Source organism: Monodelphis domestica, chromosome 7 (assembly GCF_027887165.1).
Source record: "Monodelphis domestica isolate mMonDom1 chromosome 7, mMonDom1.pri, whole genome shotgun sequence".
Classification (NCBI taxonomy): domain Eukaryota; kingdom Metazoa; phylum Chordata; class Mammalia; order Didelphimorphia; family Didelphidae; genus Monodelphis; species Monodelphis domestica.
The window spans coordinates 183939961-183963059 of record NC_077233.1 but is presented as its reverse complement, the minus strand read 5'-3'; the positions used below and the strand labels follow the sequence as shown (position 1 = coordinate 183963059).

General features: G+C 40.3%; 1 protein-coding gene across 2 annotated transcripts in view; it reads left to right on the top strand.

Annotated features, from left to right (window-relative positions):
• LOC103099164 (uncharacterized) overlaps positions 1-23099 on the top strand; it is a 148558-nt gene that overhangs the window by 9613 nt on the left and 115846 nt on the right. The window contains exons 7-19 of one of the 2 annotated variants that reach the window (XM_056806147.1): positions 384-508; positions 3305-3511; positions 4742-4897; positions 4994-5178; positions 9319-9501; positions 9724-9815; positions 10880-11043; positions 11745-11904; positions 13803-13882; positions 16077-16257; positions 17433-17588; positions 18751-18881; positions 22726-22884. In XM_056806147.1, the coding sequence (XP_056662125.1) occupies positions 384-508; positions 3305-3511; positions 4742-4897; positions 4994-5178; positions 9319-9501; positions 9724-9815; positions 10880-11043; positions 11745-11904; positions 13803-13882; positions 16077-16257; positions 17433-17588; positions 18751-18881; positions 22726-22884 (1979 nt within the window). Of the gene's footprint in view, positions 1-383; positions 509-3304; positions 3512-4741; positions 4898-4993; positions 5179-9318; positions 9502-9723; positions 9816-10879; positions 11044-11744; positions 11905-13802; positions 13883-16076; positions 16258-17432; positions 17589-18750; positions 18882-22725; positions 22885-23099 lie in introns of those variants that run through there. The other variant, XM_056806148.1, reaches the window with a different exon arrangement.

Genomic DNA, 23099 nt, shown 5'->3' with positions numbered 1-23099 from the left:
TGCCATTTAATCCAATTTGCCTCAGTTTCCTCATTTATAAAATGAGCTAGAGCAGGAAATGGCAAACTATTCTGGTATCTTTGCCAAGAAAACCCCAAGTGGGTTCTTAAAGAGTTGGACAAGATTAAAAAATGACTGAACTACAATAAAATATTCGTTCTTTTCCTAGTCTTTGTCCCTGTGACCTCCCTAGACATCTGTTTCTTACTCCAGAAGAGACTAAAATGAATGCCTTTCCCTTTTCAATGTCAATAGACAGCTGGGAAGGATGTCTTTGTCCCCTGTGGTATTAAACCCAGTTTCAAAGTCTACTGGTTACTTAAAAACACTGCTCTGCTATAGAACAATGAGATGAACCCTGACCCTAATATCTTCCCTTCCAGCCTCTAGCAGTATGGGTGCCAATCTGGAAGCCACTCTGCTCTTCTCCCCAGCCTCCTTCCTTCCCCAATCCATCATGGCCAACCTGACCATCCATGTCATGGGCCGCGCTGTCAACATTATGGAGGTAAAGCCAGTTTTTGTCTCACTTTTCTTAGTTTCTTTCTTGGAAAGCTAGACATATATCTAGGAAGATTGTCATCAAATGGCATGGCACAACAGAAAGAATGTTAGATTTAAGGTATGGATCCCATATTCAATTTAGTCTTTACTAAGTACCTACCCTGTGCTGGATACTGTACTCGACACTAGGGATACAAGTGGAAAGAAGAAAACAATTCCTAGTCACAAAAAACTTATATTCTTTTTATTTTTAAATTATTATTTCTTTATTTCACTAACAATTTTTTTGTTGAGTTCCAAATTACCTCCATCCCTCCTGTTCTTTTCCCTACATTGAGAAGATAAGTAATATATCAATTTTACATGTGAAAAAAATTTTAACTGTTTCTTTATTAGCCATGTTGTTAAAAAAAAAGCAAGAAAAAAAGTGAAGAAAATTACATTTCAATCTACACTCAGAGTTCATCTTCACCAGTTCTCTCTCTGGGGGTGGATAGCATTTTTCATGAGTCCTTTGGTATTGTCTTTTATCATAGTAACTAGTTTAACTAAGTCTTTCACAGTTGATTATTGTTGTAATATTGTTGTTACTATGTTAAATGTTCTATTAGTTCTTCTCACTTCTCTTTGCATCAGTTCATATAAGTCTTCCCAGACTTCTCTGAAACTATCCTGCTCATTATTTATTATAGCAAAATGGTAAAGGAATTTAATGGGAGAGGGAGAGACAACAGGTAAATATATAACTGTAAATAAACATAAAGTAATATAACCAAATAAACATATTATAAAGATGTTAGATATATAAATAAAAAGTAATAAAAATATACCCATTATAGTTCTCTATAGATATATCTATTCCTGTTATAATTCTCTCAATGTAGTATCTATTACAATTCTCTAGATATAGTTATCTATATATTATAATTCTATATCTAACTTTATATATCTGTCTACAAATCTATTATAATTTCTATCTAGCTATAGATATATATATTATAGTTCTCTCTAGATATAGTTCTCTATCTCTATTGTGATTCTCTAGATGCAGATGTTTACCTTTATTATTATTATTAGAGTTCTCAAACTAGATATAAATATCTACTTATTTTATATTTCTCTAGATAGATAAAGACATAGATATATATCTAGATAGACGTATATTTAGCTGTCATAGTTTTCTATTGAGATTCTATTTCTATTCTATCTATCCCTCTCTATTTATTGGCTATAGTTCTCTATCAAGAAGTAGATCTCTCTCTATTCACCATAGTTCTCTTTTGAGGTGTAGATGTCTATCCATTTTAGTTCTCTATCTAGATATATGTATGTATCTATTATGGTTCTCTAGATATGGATATCTGTTTCTGTTCATTTTTCTAGATAGAAATTTTGATCGATTGTAGCTCTCCCTAGTTTTTTCTCTCGATATCCATTATATAGATATACTATAGATATCTCTATCCAGATTGATGGATAGATAGGTCAAAAGAAAATATGAGATAGTTTAAGAGTGAGAGCACTAGGGTAACTTACAACTCTAGATCTTAGATCCTATGAGCCTTTGAGATCTAGATAGTCACGAATGGTGTGGACTTGGAATTAGATGTCCTAGATATGAATTCTGGCTTTAATGCTTACTAATAAATCTGGATAGACAGGGAAAATAAATAATTTCACCTTTTTGCAGTCCCATTTTCTTCCTCTGTGATATAGAATACCTGTAACAAGGGTCCGATGAGATAATACATATAGATATAGATAAAAATATACATATGTTTTTTAAACCTTAAAGAGATGTTTCAATATCAGCCATTAGTACTATACATAATAATTACAAAATGCTTTCCTCAAAGCAAATCTGTAGGATAGGTAGTATAAGTATTGTTATCCCCATTTAACAAATGAGGCTACTGAGAATTAGAGTGCATTCGTGATTTATCTAGGAAGCTTCCTTCCCCAACCTTTCATTTAAAGTTCTTCACAGTCTTACTCCAGCCCTCCTTTTCAAATGGGTTTCCCTTACTCCCCTTTGAGTACTCTACATTTCTAGCCCAACTGGCCATCTTGTTGTTCCCAGCCATGTGACTTTCTGTCTTCCATTCTCATGCCTTTGCTCTAGCTCTCCAGTATGTCTAGGGTAATGAATGCTAGACTTGGAATCAGAAAGATTTGGGTTCAAATACCCACTCAAATATTTACTAGGTTACAAATTACAAAACGCATTACCTTTATGTGCCTCAGTTTCCTCATCTTTCCAATGGGCAGATTGGATTCAATGATCTTTAAACGTCCCTTCTAACTCTCAATCTATGATCCTGTGGATCCATTCTCTCCTCATTTGTGTCTTTTATAATCCCTAGTTTCCTTTAGTGTTTAACTTGAGATCTATCTCTTGGAGGGAGCCTATGACAGTTCCTTTAGTTGCTAATGCTGTCCATTTACCAATGGGCTCTTGGCATGCAAGAACCATTTCTTTTTTTTTTCTTTTTATTCCTAGCTGGTGTCTAGCACAGTACCTAGAATATAGTAGGTGTTTAATAAATCTCTATCAAAAATATAAATGCTTGGCAGCATTCATGTAATTGTTCCAGAGGATCTCAATTGACTGTCACCTTAGATGGAAAGTCTTCTTCCCCACAGGGTTTAAGATACTCTCCAAAACTGTCCCTTTTCTCCAGCCTCCTAATGGAACCCAAGAGATTATGATTGCAGTTTTCCCATAAGTTTTCCAACAGTCTCTCTGTTCCAATTCTGAAAAATCCCCATTGCCTGCTTCTGAATGTGCTTCTTCTCTCAGCTTGGGCTCCGAGTAGAGAATGCTGAAAAGTTGGCTTCCAGGTGGTTTGGTAGACAACAAGCAATGACAGCATTCTGGAACAATGAGGAGAAGGGTGAGACCAGACCAGACACTGACATGGATCCGGCATTTGGAGTCAATGAGATGAAGTCTGGGGCAGGGTGCCCAGGTGGGAGACACAGTAAGATGAAGGAGCTCCAGGAGAAGGTAAGGGAATTTGTAGATCCATCCCACTTTTTCAACTGTACACAAATAGCACAAATCATGCTTCTAGGGGCTCTGGGACAAATTTTTTGGAAAAAAGATGATTCTGTTTAGAAGTAACTAGAGGGGGCAGCTGGGTAGCTCAGTGGATTGAGAACCAGGCCTAGAGACGGGAGGTCCTAGGTTCAAATCCGGCCTCAGCCACTTCCTAGCTGTGTGACCCTGGGCAAGTCACTTGACCCCCATTGCCTAGCCCTTACCACTCTTCTGCCTTGGAGCCAATACACAGTATTGACTCCAAGACAGAAGGTAAGGGTTAAAAAAAAAAAGAAGTCACTAGAGCAGGTAAGATCATTTGGACATCAGGGAGATAAGAGTACTTTCTTCCAGAAAGTAAATCTCTAGGGCAGATCTGTGACTGTTCTTTCTGTTTGTAACTCAACAATATTTAGCAGTATATTCTTCCCCTAATCTTACCCCAAGATTAATTTTGATTCACTCTATCCTGACCCATCACATCTTTTCCTTTTTCCTCCAAATCCAGACTTCTTCCCTTACGGTGAAGTACACAGAACTAAGAATGGGGAAAACCTGGGTTCAAATTCTGTCTCAGCTACTTCTCAGCTGTGTGACCCTGGTCAAATCACTTGACGTCTGTTGGTTTCAGCTAAGTCATCTGAAAAAGGAGAGGATGAACTAGATGGTTTCTAAGCTTGTTTCTAGCTCTTTATGATCTGTTGATCTCCTGCTAACCATAAACCTCTCCTTATGTGAGCATCAAGTTTGGGAGGAATGCAATGGTGGGTTTGGATTTGGAGGACCTGGTTTTAAATTCTAGCATTCTTTTACTTGTATGACCTCCCTCTTTATGATCCCATGATTCTAGGAAAAGAAAATAAGAGGTTTGGGCTAGATCACCTCTTCATAACTACAAATCTGTGATTCTCTGCAGATCGTTCTTTGTTTTCCAAGACTTTGTTTATCCAATGACTTCATGGGGAATGAATTGTATTTAGGGGAGGTAGAATTGTACAGAGTTGTCAGCCTCACTCTCTTTGAAAAGAAAATGAAAGAATTGGAATAGGTGAAACCTACGATCCCTTTGAACTATAAATGTCTGATATTTATTCCATTAAAATAAAATAAAACAAAACAAAATAAAATAAGGGAGTTGGGCTAGGTGATCTCTAAGATGCCCACCAGCTCTAACGTTGCTGATTCTTACTTGCTCAGGTGACTCAGAGGTGGGGGAAGAGGAGGGACCTGCGGTGTGGTCTCAGTCTAAAAATCTTTGGGAACGAGCTTAGCTTTGTGGACTGTGGGGCTGTGAGAAGCCACATGAAGAGGTACTCCTTGAACTTGGCTGAACTGACCGTCAAGCTGCTCAAGGTATATGGCGGGTGGTTGGTTGGCTCCTCAGGAAGAGGGACCTTTGGAGCTCCTTGTTGACAGGAGGCACCGTCCATCCCCTCCCTCTGGCTGCAGGGTCAGGAGGTGCAGATTAATAGGAGACTGAGTTTGGCAACTGAAGAGCTCTCCTTTCCAACGGTGTCCGGTCTCCCTGTGCAAGTAGCCTTGAATGCCTCAGCTGCCATCAATATCCGTATTCGAGGGACTGTGGATCTTAAGCAGCTCTCCGATTTCTCTGTGGAGGGCTATATCAAGCCAAGGTACCAGGCTTTCTAGAGCATTCCCTAAAGTTCAGTTGTTTCTCAGGCATGTCCAACTCTACATGACCCCATCTGGGGTTTTCTTGGCAAAGATACTAGAGTGGTTTGTCATTTTTGAGTTCTCTAGCCCATTTTATAGATGAGGAAATGGAGGCAAACAGGATTCAAGGACTCGCCTAGGGTCCTATGGCTGGTAAGTCTCTGAAGCCAGAGTTGAAGCAACTCTTCCATTTTTCTGACTCCAGCAGCCACTCTATCCTGACACTACGACACCAGCTGCCTTATCTATGATTGTGTATAGATTTCTTTTTTACTGTGCTAGCTGTTGTTTCTATAGAGTATGCTGTTGTTTAGTCATTTGCATCATGTCTGACTCTCCATGATTCCATCTGTGATATGCTCTTTTGTTTTTTTAAACCGTTACCTTCTGTCTTAGAATCAATACTGTGTATTGCCTCTAAGGCAGAAGAGCAATAGGGGCTAGGCAATGGGTTAAATGACTTGCCCAGGGGCACACAGCTAGGAAGTGTCTGAGGCCAGGTCCCTTATATTCTTTAGGGGAGTCCCTAAAGTCTTGAAGCCTATATTCTCCAGGGATATGGCCCCAACATGGCTCTCACCTGCTACATAGTTAGTTGATAAGAACCTATTTATTAAGTACATACTACAGTCCAGGCACTGGGGATACCAGAAAGGGAAAATCAGAGCCCTTGCCATCAGGGAACGCATGTTTCAATGGAAGAAGCATCATTTAAATAGAAGGTGATTTGGGCAGGAGGTTTTCACCTTTTTGTGGGTCGCAGCCCCCTCTGGCAGCCTGGTAGAGCCTGTGGACCCCTTCTAAAGGAGAAAGTTAGAGGAAGCCATGGAGCTAAATGGAATCATCCATGTGGGTCAAGGGGGCATCCTTAGAACAATGGAAACAGCTCGCATTTATAGAGCCCTTCATGAGTTTTACATACCTTTCATATAATATTTAATTTGATCCATAGGATAACCCCAAGAGATGGACATCAATCAATATTAAAGCACTCAAGACCCTGGGCAGGAAAATACAAAATGAAATAATCCCAACTTGGGAGAGGCTTACCCTCAGATACTAAGTGTGTGGCAAGTCATGTAACCCTGTTTGCCTCAGTTTCCTCATCTGCCAAATGATCTGGAGAAGGAAATGGCAGACTATTCCAGTATCTTTGCCAAGAAAATCTCAGACAGGAACATGAAGATTCAGGCACAACTGAAACGACTAAACAATATCACACTCTATAAAGACAACCGATAGTATATACATCAATATATACAACATAAATGGAAAATGAACATATTCAAAGGAGTTAAATACAAGGGACTGTGGGAGTGAAGGCACTCTGTACCATAACTGATCTCTTGGCTACCTCCTACTCTTTACTTTCTGCTTAGGTCAGGGTTGTACTTTGAGCTTTCCTTAGCCCTGTTTCCCCACTTCTGCCCCTGCCTCTTAGGTGAAGATCTCAAAGCACCTTCTCCCTTTCTTCTCATTAATGACAATAACGAGTGGTCCTTCTTCCTCCTTCCTTCAGTGCTTCTCTCTCTGTGGCTTTCCCCCTCCCATCTCCTCTTTCAGGAACACACATGGATAGCATCTGGGGGAATCAGGGAAATTTCTATGAAATGATGGTCCCTGAGCTGCATTCTAAAGGAAGAGAGGGACCCTATGAGGCAGAGGTAATCAGGTAGTGTGCTCCAAGCATGAGGGGCAGCCTGGGAAAGGACATGGAGAGTGGAGATGGATTGCTGTGAGTGAGAAACAGAGAAAAGCCCAGTTCAGTTGCCCCACAGAATATGGGAGGGATGTCCAATAGAACTGAAAATGTGCGTGGAGGATGGTTGTGAAGGAATTTAAAAGATAAAGAGATTAATTCATTCTTTATTTTTGAAGCAGTAGTGAAAATCTCATCACCCCTATTTTAGAGATGAGAAAATCTGGACTTTAAGAGGTTGCAACTAGCCCACAGTCATTGCCTAGCTAATAACTGGTGCAGATAAGACATAAATCCATGGCTTTTGACTCCAAGTTTGCTGTTTTCTCCAGTAAACTGTCCTGATGTCACCTCTCTTCAAAATTAGGCTTGTGTAGGAAAGGAGAGAACTTAATTTTCAACCTAGTGTTCTTTGGCATTGATTTTTTGGTTTTATCTTAAATAATCAATCTACTTAGCTGGCCTTGTTTCTCCATGTATTTTAATTTTATAACATGTATATATGTGTATGTGAATTTGAAAACATAAAAAGAAATTTAAATGTAGGTAAGTAGCATAGTGAGTCAACTAAAGTAAAAAAGATTCATCTTCCTGAATTAAACCTGACCTTAGACTTATAAGCTGTGTGATGTGACTCTGGGCAAGTCACTTAATCCTGTTGGCCTCAGTTTCCTCATTTGTAAAATGAGCTGGAGAAGGAAATGGCAAACCACTTCAGTATCTTTGCCAAGAAAAATACAAATAGAGTCACAAAGAGTGAGTCACAACTGAAGTGCCCAAATAGCAATGGCAAAAAGAAATTTATAAAGGCAAAATGAGAGAGTAGATAAAGAGCAGACTATGTCTGAAGTTGGGAGGACTTAGGTTCAGATCAGGTTGGCCTCAGGCACTTTCTAGCTGGGTGACTGAGCAAGTTGCTCAACCCTGTTTGTCTAGACCTTCTCCTTTTAGTGTTGTTATTAAGGCAGAAAACAAGAGTTTAAAAAAAGAAAGAAACATAGGAAGGAAGAAAGGAGGGAAGAAAGAAAGAAAGAAAGAAAGAAAGAAAGAAAGAAAGAAAGAAAGAAAGAAAGAAAGAAAGAAAGAAAGAAAGAAAGAAAGAAAGAAAGAAAGAAAGAAAGAAAGAAAGAAAGAAAGAAAGAAAGAAAGAAAGAAAGAAAGAAAGAAAGAAAGAAAGAAAGAAAGAAAAGAAAGGAAGGAAGGAAAGAAGGAAGGAAGGAAGCAAGGAAGGAAGGAAGCAAGGAAGGAAGGAAGAGTACTGGCTCTATAGTTAGAGAACTTGAGTTCAAATCCCTCCTCTGACACTTAACCTCTCTGGATCTTGATTTCATCATCTGCAAGCCAAAGAACTTAATTGATCAATTAAGAAACATCTATTAAACACCTACTATGTGCCAGGCACTATGCTCAATGTTAGTTTAGACTAAAGGACCTCTAAGTTTTCTTTCTGCTTTAGATCTAAGATCCTATGAAGAAAAATGATGAAATGTGGAATGAAAGGAGGCAGAATGACTTTAGTTGGCAAAGCACTGGATGCTACAGTCAGGAAAATCTGGGTACAAATCCTACCTTGAACACTTACTTGTGTGAGATCATGGACAAATGACTTCACTTTTCTGATTTCCATATATATAACTTACATGTTATAAATAGGTTGTGATAGGACTTACCATGTTGATGAAATCACAAGTCCTTTATAGAAGTAATATAAAAAGAAGTATGTATTTTCCATACTGTGAGAATGCAATCTAACTAACCTATGATTGTTCAAGTACAGAAAGTATTGCAGATAGAGAAAGGAGCAATGTGGTTATCTGAAAGTTGGTCGAGTATGACTCTGCTACTGTAGTTTTTCTGAAACTGATATTGTTCAGTTATTTTTCAGTCATGTCTGATTCTTTGTGACTCCATTTTGCAGTTTTCTTGGCAACGATACTGAAGTGGTTTTCCATTTTCTTCTCCAGTTCATTTTACAGATGAGGAAATTGAGGCAAATAGGGTTAAGTGATTTGCAAAGGATCATCCAGCTAGAGTCTGAGGCAGTTTTGAATTCAGGAAGATTAATTTTCCTGACTCCAGGCCTGGTACTCTATCCCACTAATAATAATAACAACTAATATTTTTATGGTTCTTTAAGATTAGCAAAGCACCTTACATATTCTATCTCATTTGATTTTTACAACTCTATGAGTTAGAGGTTATTACTATCTACCTTTTTGCAGATGAGTAAACTGAGGCTTAAGTGACTTGCCCAGAGTCATATAGTTTGTAGTTAAGACAAGATGTGAACTCAAGTTTTCTTGATTCCAAGTCCACCACTCCATCTACCACTTTCCTGCTAGCTTCTTCTCCAAAGAAGCACCTGCCATACTTGGCTCTTGTCTTGTTTATTTTATCTTAGTGCCTTAATACAGATTGCAGCTCATATGGGTGTAGCAGGCTTCCTGGGGAAATCAGGGATGAAGTGGGTGACTGGCATCCGAAGTTCCACCAGCCTTGATGGAGGAATCACAGTGAAGAGGGGACAGGAGCTCAAGATGTTCCTGAATACTCCTGAGGAGTCCATGGAAGTGGTGAATTTCAGGTAGGCTTGAGGAGCAATTTAACATGTTTTGCCAGCTGTTTATGAAGGAATAGGCCTTGGCCTTAGTTCCATGTCCCATCTTTCCTTTGGACACAATTAACCAGCTCTTGGGCTTTTGCTCATAAGATGGTGAAATCAGAGATGGAGATGAACTCAGATGGACCTAGTAGCTTGGGTGAGTTAAGTGGAATGATCTAGGACTATTTTAAATCTTTCCATTAGCTCCAAGTTGTACCTCATGAATTTGGATGGTGTTATGACTGCTGACCAATTAAACAGCCCTTCAGAGACACAATCTTGCACTGGAGAAGAAGGTAAGCAGCTAACCTCATCATTTCTCCATCTTGAGAGGGAAAATCTTGTGGAGAATATAGATGAAAGAAGTGAATCCAGACCCTAAAGTGGCTTCTCCTTATTCAGAGGAATATTATAGGGAACATTACTGTGAGTTTAGAAAGCCCATGGACATGTTCAATCAGTACTTGGGTCCCCAAAAGGATTGGTTGGGAGACAATGTAGATATGATGTCATATATATATATTTGTAATATATGTAACTGGATATGTACTATCTATCATCTAGTTATCTATCAATCTATTTATATATCACCTATCTATCTATCCATCCATCTTTCTACCCATCCATTCATCCATCCATCTATCTGTCTATGTATGTATGTATGTATGTATGTATGTATATATGCATGCATGCTTATATGTATGTATGTATCTATCTATCTATCTACTTGTAACTGAAAATGTGTTATATGTAGTTCAGGGTGACCCCAAATAATGTGTCATTCAAAATAGAAATGATCAGTCTCAAGAAGAATAATGCCAATCTCCGGATTTTCTGATCTTCTTATAAATTCAGGTGTTCTAAACTTCATCAATCCTTTCAAAGAAGCAAGCCATCATTCCCTTAGGTCTATATTTAAGATAATAGAGTCTTTTATCTTGGAAATAAGACCCTAGAGGTATGGGAGAGATGAAGGAGTGTGTGTGTGCATGTGTGTGCCCCTCTTTGGGACTTTGCCCATCTTCCCAGCATTCCGGGCTCAGCATTAAGACAAGAATGCAAGGGGCAGCTAGGTGGCTCCGTGCATAGAGAGCCAGGACTGGAAATGGGAGCTCACGGGTTCAAATCTGGCCTCACACTTCCTAGCTGTGTGGCCCTGGGCAAATCACTCAGACCTCTGACTGCTCTTCTGCCTTGGAACCAATACCTAGTATTGATTCTAAGACAGAAGGTAAGAAAGAGTTTAAGGAAAAAAGACAGGGCTGCAGCTATGGGTTATCTCTTACTCTGAAATGGGGATCCACTTCCTAATAGAGTAGTAATACTATCTCTGCACTGTCATCCTTTCTTGTCTTCCCAGCATCTCACCTTTGGGGCTGGCAGTTGTGCTCCAGAGTGTCTTACCCAGCCTGGGACCAGCCTTTCTCTCTTGCGGTGCCAATAGAGGCAGCAGTGACATTAAAGAAGCAGGACAAGGGACTGAGACAGTACCTGCTAGAAGCTGCCTACACTTTTATACCTCAGGTAGGGCAGGACTGGATTCTACACCTTTCTTCCCTTCCACCCCATCATGAACCCATCAGGTCAGCCTCAGTCATTACAGCGTAGCCAGTGCCATTGGATCCCATTAACCACCCTGGGGCTCACTCATGTCTCAGGGTGGCTTCCCAGAGGGGTGAGTAAAACCTGCTGAAGACAGGAAGAACACAGGCATGGGAATTAGGCATCCTGGCTTATAAGCTCAGCTCTGTCTCTGATTTGCAGGGTTTCCTTGGGTAAGTCGGGTTTTTTGGACAACTTCCCTGGGTCTCTGTTAAATAAGAGGGCTAGACAAGATGATTTCCAAGGGCCCTTCCAACGCTCATAGTCTAGGGTTCTCTGATGAAGCAGTTCCAAGGTCCTCTCCAGATGTAACGTTCTGAGGCTTTATGACAAGCTGATCTCAGAAGTCCCTTCCAGCCCCATTATTCTCAGGCAGAATTCTCAGGACATTTCACTTGTAACCACTAGTGCCCATCCTTCTTTCTGCCTCTGCCAGACAGCATGGCTTTTTCAAGAATGGCTCGGGTTTTAGGGGAGACTCGAGGACATTCTCAATCTAAAGGAGAGTTGACAGGGGTTGAGGGTGGGGTGGGGACCTCAAGGGGGAGGGTACCATTGCTGAGGGAGGGGTTGTGAATTCTTAGTCCTGCAAGAGATTTCTCTATTTTCTTGTGTGTTTCCAGAAGGACAGTTGGATCCCTGAAGAAGCCACCATCCATTTCTTCATGGGGACCCCAAAGTCAGAACGCCCCAGGGATGTAGGTGTGGATCTCAGCTTCAGCGTGCCTCAGAAGAAGCTCCGAATCAAGCTACTTCATCCCAAGAAAAAAATCAAGGTGGATGGTATGTGTACGAAAGAACGCGATAAGAGAACGACGTCTCAGTGCTCCCTTAGTCGGTAGCTGAAGCCTTTTGGTTTTTTTTTGGTGGTTCCTTAGAGCAATGTTGGCAATTTTTCATGGAACCTTAAATTGGAAAGAACCTAAGAGGTCATCTCCTTTAATAAGCATTTATTCAGCACATATTCTTGTGAGGTTCTTCTAAGCATCAGGAATATAAAGGCAGAAACCTGGTCCTGGAAGGGTTTTTGTTGTTCAGGCATTCATCAGTCATGTCCAACTTTTCTTGACCCCACTGGGGTTTTCTTGGCAAATATACTAGAATGGATGGCCATTTCCTTCTCCAGCACATTTGACAGGTGAAGAAACTGAGGCCAACAGGGTTAACTGACTTGCCTAGGGTCACACAGCTAGGAAGTATCTGAGGCTGGATTTGAATTCAGGTCCTCCTTGACTCCAGGCCAGGTGCTCTATCCACCGTGCCACCTAGCTCACCTTTACCTAATCACTCCAAATGCAGGAATCCCTGCTATAACAGCTATGGCTTAGGATTGCTATTTAAACAAATCCAATGATAAGAAGGGACTTCATGCTACCATGATGTCCCCTTTGGACTCTTCTCTTCTACAGGCTAAACAACTCTAGTTCATTCAACCATTCTTTAAAACAAAACCCTTGGGGGCAGCTGGGTAGCTGGATTGAGAGCCAGACCTAGAGCCTGGAGATCTACATTCAAATCTGGCCTCAGACACTTCCTAGCAGTGTGACCCTGAGCAAGTCACTTAACTCCCATTGTCTAACCCTCTTACCACTCTAAGGCAGAAGCTTAGAACTAATACACAATATTGATTCTAAAAAAGAAGGTAAGGATTTTTTAAATTAAAAAATTTAAATTTAAATCTAAAAAATTCAATACCTTCTGTCTTAGTATCAATTCTAAAAAGAAGAATAGTAATCTTGTTGATGGAAAAAAAGTTTATTATGTAAATCTTCACAGATCTTTCCCAACTTCCATCTTTTGATCATTCTCTTATTAGAATGTGAACTTCTTGAGGGCAAGGACTGTTTTACTTTGTCAGTATACCCCCAGTATTTAGTAAAGTAAGTGCTTAATAAATGGTTGGTTGACTGTAAAAAAAAAATTCGAGATTAAATGACTTGCCCAGGACTACACAGCTAGGAAGGGTCTGAGGCCATATTTGAACCCAGGACCATCCAACAACCATTCTTTTTCCAGATCCTTCACCATCCTGATCTTCTTCTTCCTTTGAACCCACTGTAGTTTGTCACTGTCTTTCCTGAAACGTGGCTCCCTAAACTGACTGCAATAAATACTTTGTGTATCCTTTGAGCAAAACAAAATATTAGGGCTGTCCCTTTCCCTGACCTGGATGCCATGTGGGTCCAGATGTTGTTCTATTTTTCACCTTTCTTTGTATTCCTAGAACTTAACACAGATGCCTTGCATGTAGTGAGCTAAATAATGGTTTACTGGCTGAATAATATTAAAGCAGCTCAGAAATGCTTTAATTATTTCTTTTAACTATACTTTCACACTATTGACTCATGTGGTCAACTAGATCCCCTAAAACATGCTTTTTTCAATGCTTCCTTCCCCTACCTTTCCTCTGGCTTCAATACACCTTGAATGAAAAAGCTTAGAGGTCTCAAGCCTCCCAATAACAGGATCAGATGAAAGTGTGGAAAGTGTGGAAAATTGGTAGAGCACCCAATTAATTCATAGGCCCAGTGCCTAGTTTATTTCACCGCATGGCTGCATCTCACATTCAGAAAGAAAAGCTTGAATTTGAAAGTACTTAATGAAAGTTTTCCTCTGTTTTGCACTGCCTTCCTTCATCAGCTCTTTTGATAGAAACTCATCCACATGTTCTTTCCCAACAGGAAAAATTGATTCTCTCCAGAGTACCCGCTTTGGCCACCTGGAAATGATCTTGGATGACAAGGATGTGTATTACATCAAGGTCTGTCCACAGACTCCAAAGTCAATTCAATTCAGTTCAACAGACTTCACAAAAAAGTTGTTTTTTTAAATGTATTTAATCGTTAGTCTTCCCTTGTAACCAAGCAAAGTATCGAGAGACTTATTAAGTAGCTGCCATATGCAATATAATGGAGATGGATACGCCATAGTCCTTACCCTCAAGGAGTTTTTAGTCTAGGACATAGAAGAACTACATAAATAATTGTCCTAAAAATTAAAAGTGACAAGCGAGTATTGTGGGAAGAACAGACATGGAATGTATTAGCATTTGAAGGAGGGCAAGATCATCTCTACCTGAGGATGGAATCGGGAAGGGTTGGGAGAAGACCTCAGGGAGACTTCATGGAGGAAGTATCATTTCTGCTTGGCCTTGAAGCATGGGTAGGAATTCAGAAAACAGAAAAGGGAGAGTGAAATTCCTTAAGTTGCAAATGGTATGATGAACCCTTGGGATGTGCTGAGGAATCCAGTGGTTTGTGGTTTGAATATAGAGGCTGTGAAGGGAATAGTAGTCATGATGGTGATAATTTGTTGTTCATTCATTTAAGTTGTGTCTGACTCTTTGTGACCCCATTTGGAGTTTTCTTGGCAAAGATACTGGAGTGATTTGCCGTTTACTTCTCCAGCTCATTTTACAGATAGAATCTGAGGCAGAAAGGGTTGTACGAGTTGCCCCATATCACACAGTTGGTTAAGTGTCTGAGGCTAGATTTGAAATCAGGAAGATAAATCTTCCTGGCTCCAGACACTTTATCCACTATGCCACTCAACTGCCCAACAAAAATGATAATAGTTAATATTTATCTCATTTGATTCTCACAACAATCTTGAGGAAACTGAGGCAGGCAAATGTTAAGTGACTTACCTAGAGTCACCTAGCTAGTGAAGCTGGATTGGAAATTGGGTCTTCCTAAATTCTTTTTTTTTTTACCCTTACCTTGTCATAAAATCATGGTTCCAAGACAAAGAATCATATGGGCTAGGTGATAGGGGTTAAATGATTACCATAGCTCCGAAGTGTCTGAGGACAAATTTGAGCCCAGGATCTCTTGCTTCTAGACTTGGCTCTCAATTGAGCCACCTAACTGTCCCCCTTCCTAAATCCTTAAAAAGTAGCTAGATTGTGCGGTGGATTAAGGGCAAGGCCTCGAGTCAGGAGGACTCATCTATCTGAGCCAAAATCCAGCTTCAGACACTTACTAGTTGTATGACCCTGGGCAAGTCATTTAACTATGTTTGCCTCAGTTTCTTCATTTGTAAAATAAGCTGGAGAAGGAAATAGCAAACCACTCCAGTATCTTTGCAAAAAAAAAAAAAAAAAAACAAACCCAAATGGGATCATGAAGAATCAGACAATACTAAACAAGGACCATGACCTCACAACAACTTCTTAACTTTAGGACCAGATTTTTATCCACTTTGCTCTCTACCTGTTTCTGGGTGATTAAGGCAACCATCAAATAGGAAAGGGGACTCCTGGCCAGGAGTTCTGGGAGTTAAAGGGTTAATCCCTCTGTATAATGATTTCTGATCCAGGCAGGAAGATGTCTGCAGAAATAAGAAACTCTTTATCTCAAAGTCATAGTAACCTCCCACTTTCTGAACATGGGGATCTGCCTAATAATTAATTCCTAATTAATTGATCATCTTTGCAATTGTGGCTTTATAAAATGTTTAAAGTAGAGAGATCATTTGGCATCAAGTTTCTGATTTTATAAATGAGGAAACTGAGGCTTACAGAAATCAAATCATAGGTTAATGATAGAATTAGGAAGAGAATTCAGGTCTCCTGCCTCTCCATTCAGTGCTCTTTCTATGAGAGCACATTTATTTTTCAGAAATCACAAGATTGTTAGCATTCTACTTAGTGGGTCTATTTGTAGCTGCCTAAGGCCAATAATGATTTTCTCTACCAGTTTCCCACACTACTTTCCATTCTCCTCTGGATCTCTGAACTTAATTGCATGATTATCTTTGAGAAAACCTCAATTGAAGTTTCCCCCAGACAGAGAAACTCTTAAAAGCCAAGCAAGAAGAACACTAGAACAGAGAGGACACACACACACACACACACACACACACACACACACACACACACACACACTCACTCACTCTATTAATAGCCTAACTTTAAAAAGGGGGCAGGGGGACATGAACACTGGTCCTTATTTCAGGGGCTGAGTGATGTACAGACCTCCAGAGGGGAGCAGAGATATGAGACTCAACTGGAGGCAAAGCTGATCAGACGAGGCAGCCCTGTCATTCTCATGGGCAACATTACCAAACAAATGGGCAGGAAGATGACATTTTCAATGTCCCTGATGAATGTGCTGAAGGACAAAGCCTTCTTGTCAGGTAAGAAAGAAGGAACAAACCAATAATAGCCCCTGACTCTGTGGCCCTCCGACATTGTATATTCCCTCCCATTCGCTCTCATTCCTTCTCACCCTGTTTTCACTCTGGTCCTGGCTCCCCCAGCCTTATAGAAACACAGAATGTTTGGGATAGAAGGGACCTGAGAGATTATCTAGTCTAATTTTTTCACTTGATAGATGAAGAATTGGAAACTCAGAAGGATGGAGTCGTTTGTTCAAAGCCACATAGCTAATTGGTGGCGGAGTTTAGAATAAGAGCCCAGGTGTTTTGACTCTTGGCAGCTGGCACAACTTTCCTTAATGTGTCCTGGGCATAAAATAAGGCCTTTGAATTCATTCTCCTACTTGTCCCAGTCCCAAATCCTGTTCTTTCTCTAGGCCTCTGGTTGGCATTCTAAGAGGAGAGCCCTCCCCTTTCTTAAGTCCATTTGGAGAGTTCCTTGGCTACCATTTCACCTCTGGATCTGGTATCCTGCTTCTTGGCAGCTTTGCTTTGCTTCTTCTAATCACCTGGATCTGTCCTTTCATTCTTTCATTCTTTCATCCTTCCTTCCTTCCTTCCTTCCTTCCTTCCTTCCTTCCTTCCTTCCTTCCTTCCTTCCTTCCTTCCTTCCTTCCTTCCTTCCTTCCTTCTTTCCTTCTTTCCTTCCTTCCTTCCTTCCTTCCTTCCTTCCTTCCTTCCTTCCTTCCTTCCTTCCTTCCTTCCTTCCTTCCTTCCTTCCTTCCTTCCTTCCTTCCTTTCTCTCCTTTCTCTCCTTTCTCTCCTTTCTCTCCTTTCTCTCCTTTCTCTCCTTTCTCTCCTTTCTCTCCTTTCTCTCCTTTTCTCCTTTTCTCCTTTTCTCCTTTTCTCCTTTTCTCCTTTTCTCCTTTTCTCCTTTTCTCCTTTTCTCCTTTTCTCCTTCTCTCCTTCTCTCCTTCTTTCCTTCCCTCCTTCCCTCCTTCCCTCCTTCTCTCCTCCCCTCTTTCCTTACTCTCTTCCTCTCCTTCCTCCCTTTCTTTCTTCTTCCTTCTTTTTTTTAAACCCTTACTTTCTATCTTAGAATTCATATTAAGTATTGATTCCAAGGCAGAAGAACAGTAAGGGTTAGGAAATTTAGTTTAATTAATTTGCCCAGAGTCACATAATTAGGAAGTATCTGGCATTTCTTTCTGCAGCAATCTTGGAGAAGAAGGCAGAGGATGGATTCCAGCTGTATGCACTTGAAGGAGAAGTCTATCTTCCAGATATTGTGGGTTTTCATGCCATTGGCCTGTTACAGCAAAGAGGGAGCCTCTGGACTAATGCCCTGAGGATAAAATATGGGCTTTTAGGTATCGTATCATTTTGTGAATGCCACATTTCCTGGGAAAGTTGGACTGGAGCCTTGGATCTGTATACCCCAATTCAGCATCCTTATCTAATATCCTCTGAATTCCTTATTGAGGAACCAATCATGGATCATAGATTTAGATCTGGATGGGATCTTAGAGGTCATAGAGTCCAATCATTTCACTTTACAGATGAGGAAACTGAGGTACAGAAAAATGAAGTGACTTGCCTGGGGTCACATAGCTAGCTAATAATTATCTGAGATGAGATTTGAACTCCAGCCTTCCTGACTCTAAGACCAGTACTCTGTCCACTACTCTCTTCTGTCTCAATGAAAGGGGCCATCTTTATTTTTTCTTAAAATTGGCTGATGATGATCCAGGACAAAGAACCCTGTCTTGCCTCTGACAAATCTCTAATTTCCTATTTGCTGCCAATAACTAAAAGTCCTCCATCAAAGATAGTACCCCTTGGGTTTTGACTTCCAAGAAGGCAGAGAAGTCTTGAAAGGAAGTAAAGATGTGGACTCAGAAATATCATTCCTACCTTGAAATTAATCGAAATCCAGACAAGATAGACAGATGCCCAAACTCAAGGCAAGACGGAAGAGAAGCAAAGGCTAGGTAAATGAGGTTGAATGACTAGTCGGTCCAGAGTCACACAGCTAGGAAGTATCTGAGGTCAGCTACTCCACCTAGCTGCTCCTAATTCCACTACTTTGTGGCCTCAGGCAATATGTTTTAAGAAGTAAAAGTCATTTCTATCCCATGCTTAGTTAGGAAAGTCACCTCTAGCTCATATTTAGGAAATCATTAATGGAAGTATTATAGGATCAGAGACTTTAGAGCTGATAAATACCTTAGAGGACCATTAATCCAATCCCCTTATTTTACAGATGAGGGAACTGAGGCCCTAAAGAAATGATGTAATTTGCCCCAAATCACAGAGGTTCTAGAAGGCAGAACCAGGATTCAATCTCATGTTCTCTGATGCCAAATCCAATATATTTCCACTGTACCATGACCCTTCACTGAGACTCATTAAATATTAAAGAAGGGATATTTTGCTGGGGCTTTGGGCATCCTGTGCTCTCCTATCCCAGGAGCTGGGCTGTGTGTTTGCCTGGTAGGAGAAGGGCAGGTCTTTCTGTGTTGACCGGCATAGGAGAGGCCAAGCACCTCCAGCAGGAATGCAATGCCGGCCAGAAGCTCAAAGTGGAGAACCATCTGGAGGTGTACAAGCTGGACCTGGGGCATGAGTTTCATTGTACTCAGGTTACTACGTATAATCACAAGGTAGGTGACACAGGATAACTGTCTGCATTAAGTCCCGCTCTACCTTTGCTATACACTTGATGATGGGCCCATGAGGCTGGTTCTATTGATCTGTTTTCCTTGTTCCCAGTTGTTGCTATGAACCTAATCATGGATAGGAGTTGTAACTTCTTTTATAACTTGCTTTTTAAAAGAAGGCAAACGAATCCAATGTTTAAAGACTAGACTTCTTTTATTTAAACCCTTACCTCCCATCAAAACTGTGTATCAGTTCCAAGGCAGAAAGACTAGAGGCCATATTTTATCCTAGGATCTCCTGTCTCTGGGCCTGGCTCTCAATCCATTGAGCCTCCTAGCTGCCCCCAAGGACTAAATTTCTTTAAATCACTAATTTACACAACAACTTTCCATGCCCCTGGACATTCATTCATTCACTCATTCCATGACCATTTTTTTAAGTGATGTAGAATCCCAACCAAGGACCAAAGGCATCTCTGTGGCCAGATTCCACCACAAAGGTTAAATCAAAGAAGGAAATAGGTCTGGGTGTGCCCAGGAGTTATGAGAGACAAAGAAAGGATTATTTCTTGTCTGGTTGACTGACTCATTCAGTGAGTTACCTAGCCCAAAAAAGACCAAAAGACTGAATTCTTCAGTTCTCCTTCTTGCCACTTTTCCCTCCCTTTTTGTGAATGATCTTTCATGACACTAAGCTGTATTGACTAGAACACACATGGAGCTTTGTGTTCACATCTAGCGTTCAGGAGGCATTTTTGGAAGGACATCTAGAGGGAGGCCACCAGGAGAGAGAGGGGTCTAGGAAGCAGAACATAAAAGGACCACTGGAAGGGACTAGAGATGTTTGTCTTAAAGAAGAGAAAGCTTGGATGGGAGTGAGGAGAGATGATAGTTGTTTTCTAAATATTGAAAGGAATTGAAGAGGGAAAGACTATAGCTCTATAAGGCAGAACTAGAACTAATAGTTGGAAGTTCCAAGGAGGTTAATTTCTAAGGTAATCATGAGAAACAGGTTCCGAACATTAAAACAGTCAACAATGGAATGGCCATCCTTATGAGGTATCAAGCTCTCTGACTTTGGAAATATTCTAGCAGAAGAATAAATATGAATCAGAGATGTTATAGAAAGAAAGTTCAGAGGGATCATGGATTTGGAACTGGAAAAGACTTTTAAGTATAATCTGGTCTAAGCCCCTCATCTTACATTTAAGGAAAACGAATGCGAGACTTTTAAGTGACTTGTCTAAGGTTACTGGGATGAGAAATGATAGAATTAGGATTTGAATCCAGATTCTCAGAAGCCAAATTAATTAGTGTGGATTAGATGATCTCTAAGTCTCTTCCAGTTCTGGGATCTTATGTGTTTGTAAAACTTTAATAGTTATCCTAAATTTTTCATCTTAACCTTGAACTTGATTATTAAGTAAAGTTCCCAAGGAATGCAGGAATCATCTCAGTTTATACTTTCACAGAATCACAGTATTTAAAGATGGAATGGACCTAAGTGTCTTTCTTATCTAAACTATACCCCAAAGAAATTCTCACTATTATCTACTTGGCAAGTAGTCATCCAGCCTCTGCTTAAATACTTCCATTAAGAAAGAACTCTCCACCTCTCAAGAAAGTCCAATCCACTTTGGAATAGTTTCATTTAGGCTTTTCTAGACATCAAGTCTAAATCTGCCATTTTGCAATTTCCACCCCTTTTTCAAATTCTGTCCTCTGGGGCTAAATAGGACAAGTTTCATCTCTTCTCCATGTGAGAGCCCTTCGAATATTTGAACATAGATAGAATTTTCTCTTTTAGTCTTCTCTTTCCTTACTAAACTCCTGGGTTCCTTCAACCAGACCTCATATGTTATGGTCTCAGGGCTTTTCATGCTGGTTATCCTCCTCTTCAAGGTCCTTATCTTTTCTTTTTTTGTTCATTTTTCAATGTATACAATTTTTATTTGATTGTCTTTTCTATTTGATCCATATATTTTTCTATTAATTTTATTCATCTATTTACTTAGTCACCATACTATTAATATAAAAGGAAGCTGAGGCACTCAGGATCTAAATTAACAGCAAAATAAATTGATTTACATTGGTATTTGGAATGACTTTTTTAATAGATCTGCACCTTCCTAATTCCTCATTTTTTCAATATCCTTAAATGGTATGGCCCAGAATTGAATACAACAATCCACATATGGTCTGATGCCTAGAAGGGTTTTTAAAACTCATTTCCTACTCCTTTTTTCCTACTGTTTCCTATCCCCATTTCCCAAGTTTTCAACTTCTTTCAAGGAGGAGTTGTTCAGTTTTTTCTGGTTGTGTCTAATTCTTCATAACCCTATTTGGAGTATTCTTGGCAAGGATACTAGAATGGTTTGCCATTTCCTTCTCCAACTTCTTTTACACATGAGGAATCTGAGGCAAACAGGGTTAAGTGACTTGTTCAGGGTCACACAACTAATAAGTGTCTGGAGGTGGATTTGAAACTCAGGTCTTCTGAACTCCAGGGTTAGTATGCTATCCATGGCACCACTTGGCTGCCCCTTTCAAGGAGCATCCTTCTTTTTTTTTTTTAATTTTATAGTATTTTATTTGATCATTTCCATGCATTATTCATTAAAGACAAAGATCATTTTCTTTTCCTCCCCCCCACCCCCCGTAGCCGACGCGTGATTCCACTGGGTATCACATGTGTTCTTGATTCGAACCCATTGCCATGTTGTTAATATTTGCATTAGAATGTTCATTTAGAGTCTCTCCTCTGTCATGTCCCCTCAACCGCTGTAGTCAGGCAGTTGCTTTTCCTTGGTGTTTCTACTCCCACAGTTTGTCCTCTGCTTATGGATAGTGTTTTTTCTCCTAGGTCCCTGCAGATTGTTCAGGGACATTACACCGCCACTAATGGAGAAGTCCATTACATTCGATTGTACCACAATGTATCAGTCTCTGTGTACAATGTTTTCCTGGTTCTGCTCCTCTCTCTCTCATTCACTTCCTGGAGGTTGTTCCAGTCTCCATGGAATTCCTCCACTTTATTATTCCTTTTTGCACAATAATATTCCATCACCAACATATACCACAATTTGTTCAGCCATTCCCCAATTGAAGGGCATCCCCTCGTTTTCCAATTTTTGGCCACCACAAAGAGCGCAGCTATGAATATTTTTGTACAAGTCTTTTCCCTTATCTCTTTGGGGTACAGACCCAGCAGTGCTATGGCTAGATCAAAGGGTAGACATTCTTTTATCGCCCTTTGGGCATAGTTCCAAATGAGCATCCTTCTTTTAAAAAGGGTGGATCTCAGTAGAAAGATGATAATGAACTGAAGATTTGCATTTATTTCTGTTGCTACAAAATTTGACTTAAGGAGTTATTTTAAAGACACTTGGAGGGGAATACTGAGAGAGTTCTGCTACCTGTATTCTGCCATCTTGTGTCCATGCTTCTCTCTATTTCTGACCTGGACCAGTATTCACAGATTTATTTTGCTTGACTATATTTGTAACAAGGCTTTTCTCTTTCTTTATTTCTCTCCATTGTGGGGGGGTATCAAGGAAAGAGAAGAAATGTTTGTTAAATGAAAAAAGAAAATAGCTGATAGAGGAGAGAGAGGAAGATAGATAAGAGGAAAGGTTAGAGGGGTCCAAATAAATATAATGCAGTACAGAAGCATGAGATGGAGTTGATTCAATTAGCTGTGTAGAGTCCTGTCCTTGGTGCTGAAGGACATGCAAAGCATTAATAAACCAAAACTGTCCTCAAGAAGCCTACAGTCTTAACAGAGATGCTGTCTAATGGGCCAGGCTAGCCTTGGCAACTCAACGTTGGGGGGCCCTATGTCCACCAGATTCAACTGCAGCATGAGGAGAGTGTGTCCCGTTTACATTCCATGTTGGAAGTGAGTTATGGGAAGCACTGGGACGAGATCAACAATCAAAGGAAGCTCCGAGTCAGTCAGACCTTCAAAAATGACTCTGGTCCAGCCCTGAGCAACTATTTCATGGAGGTAAGCCCTACATATTGTTCCTGAGGCTTATTGAAGTTTGTGGGATGGGAATGGACAATAAACAGGGTAGGACTGAAGTCTGTTTAAGCTACAGTCACAGAGCTCTCTAATTAAAGGAGAATTCAGGTTTGTTTTGTTAAAAACCCTTTCCTTCTGATCTAAACCAAAGAGCAGCAAGGGCTAGGCAACTGGGGTGAAGTGACTTGCCCAGGGTA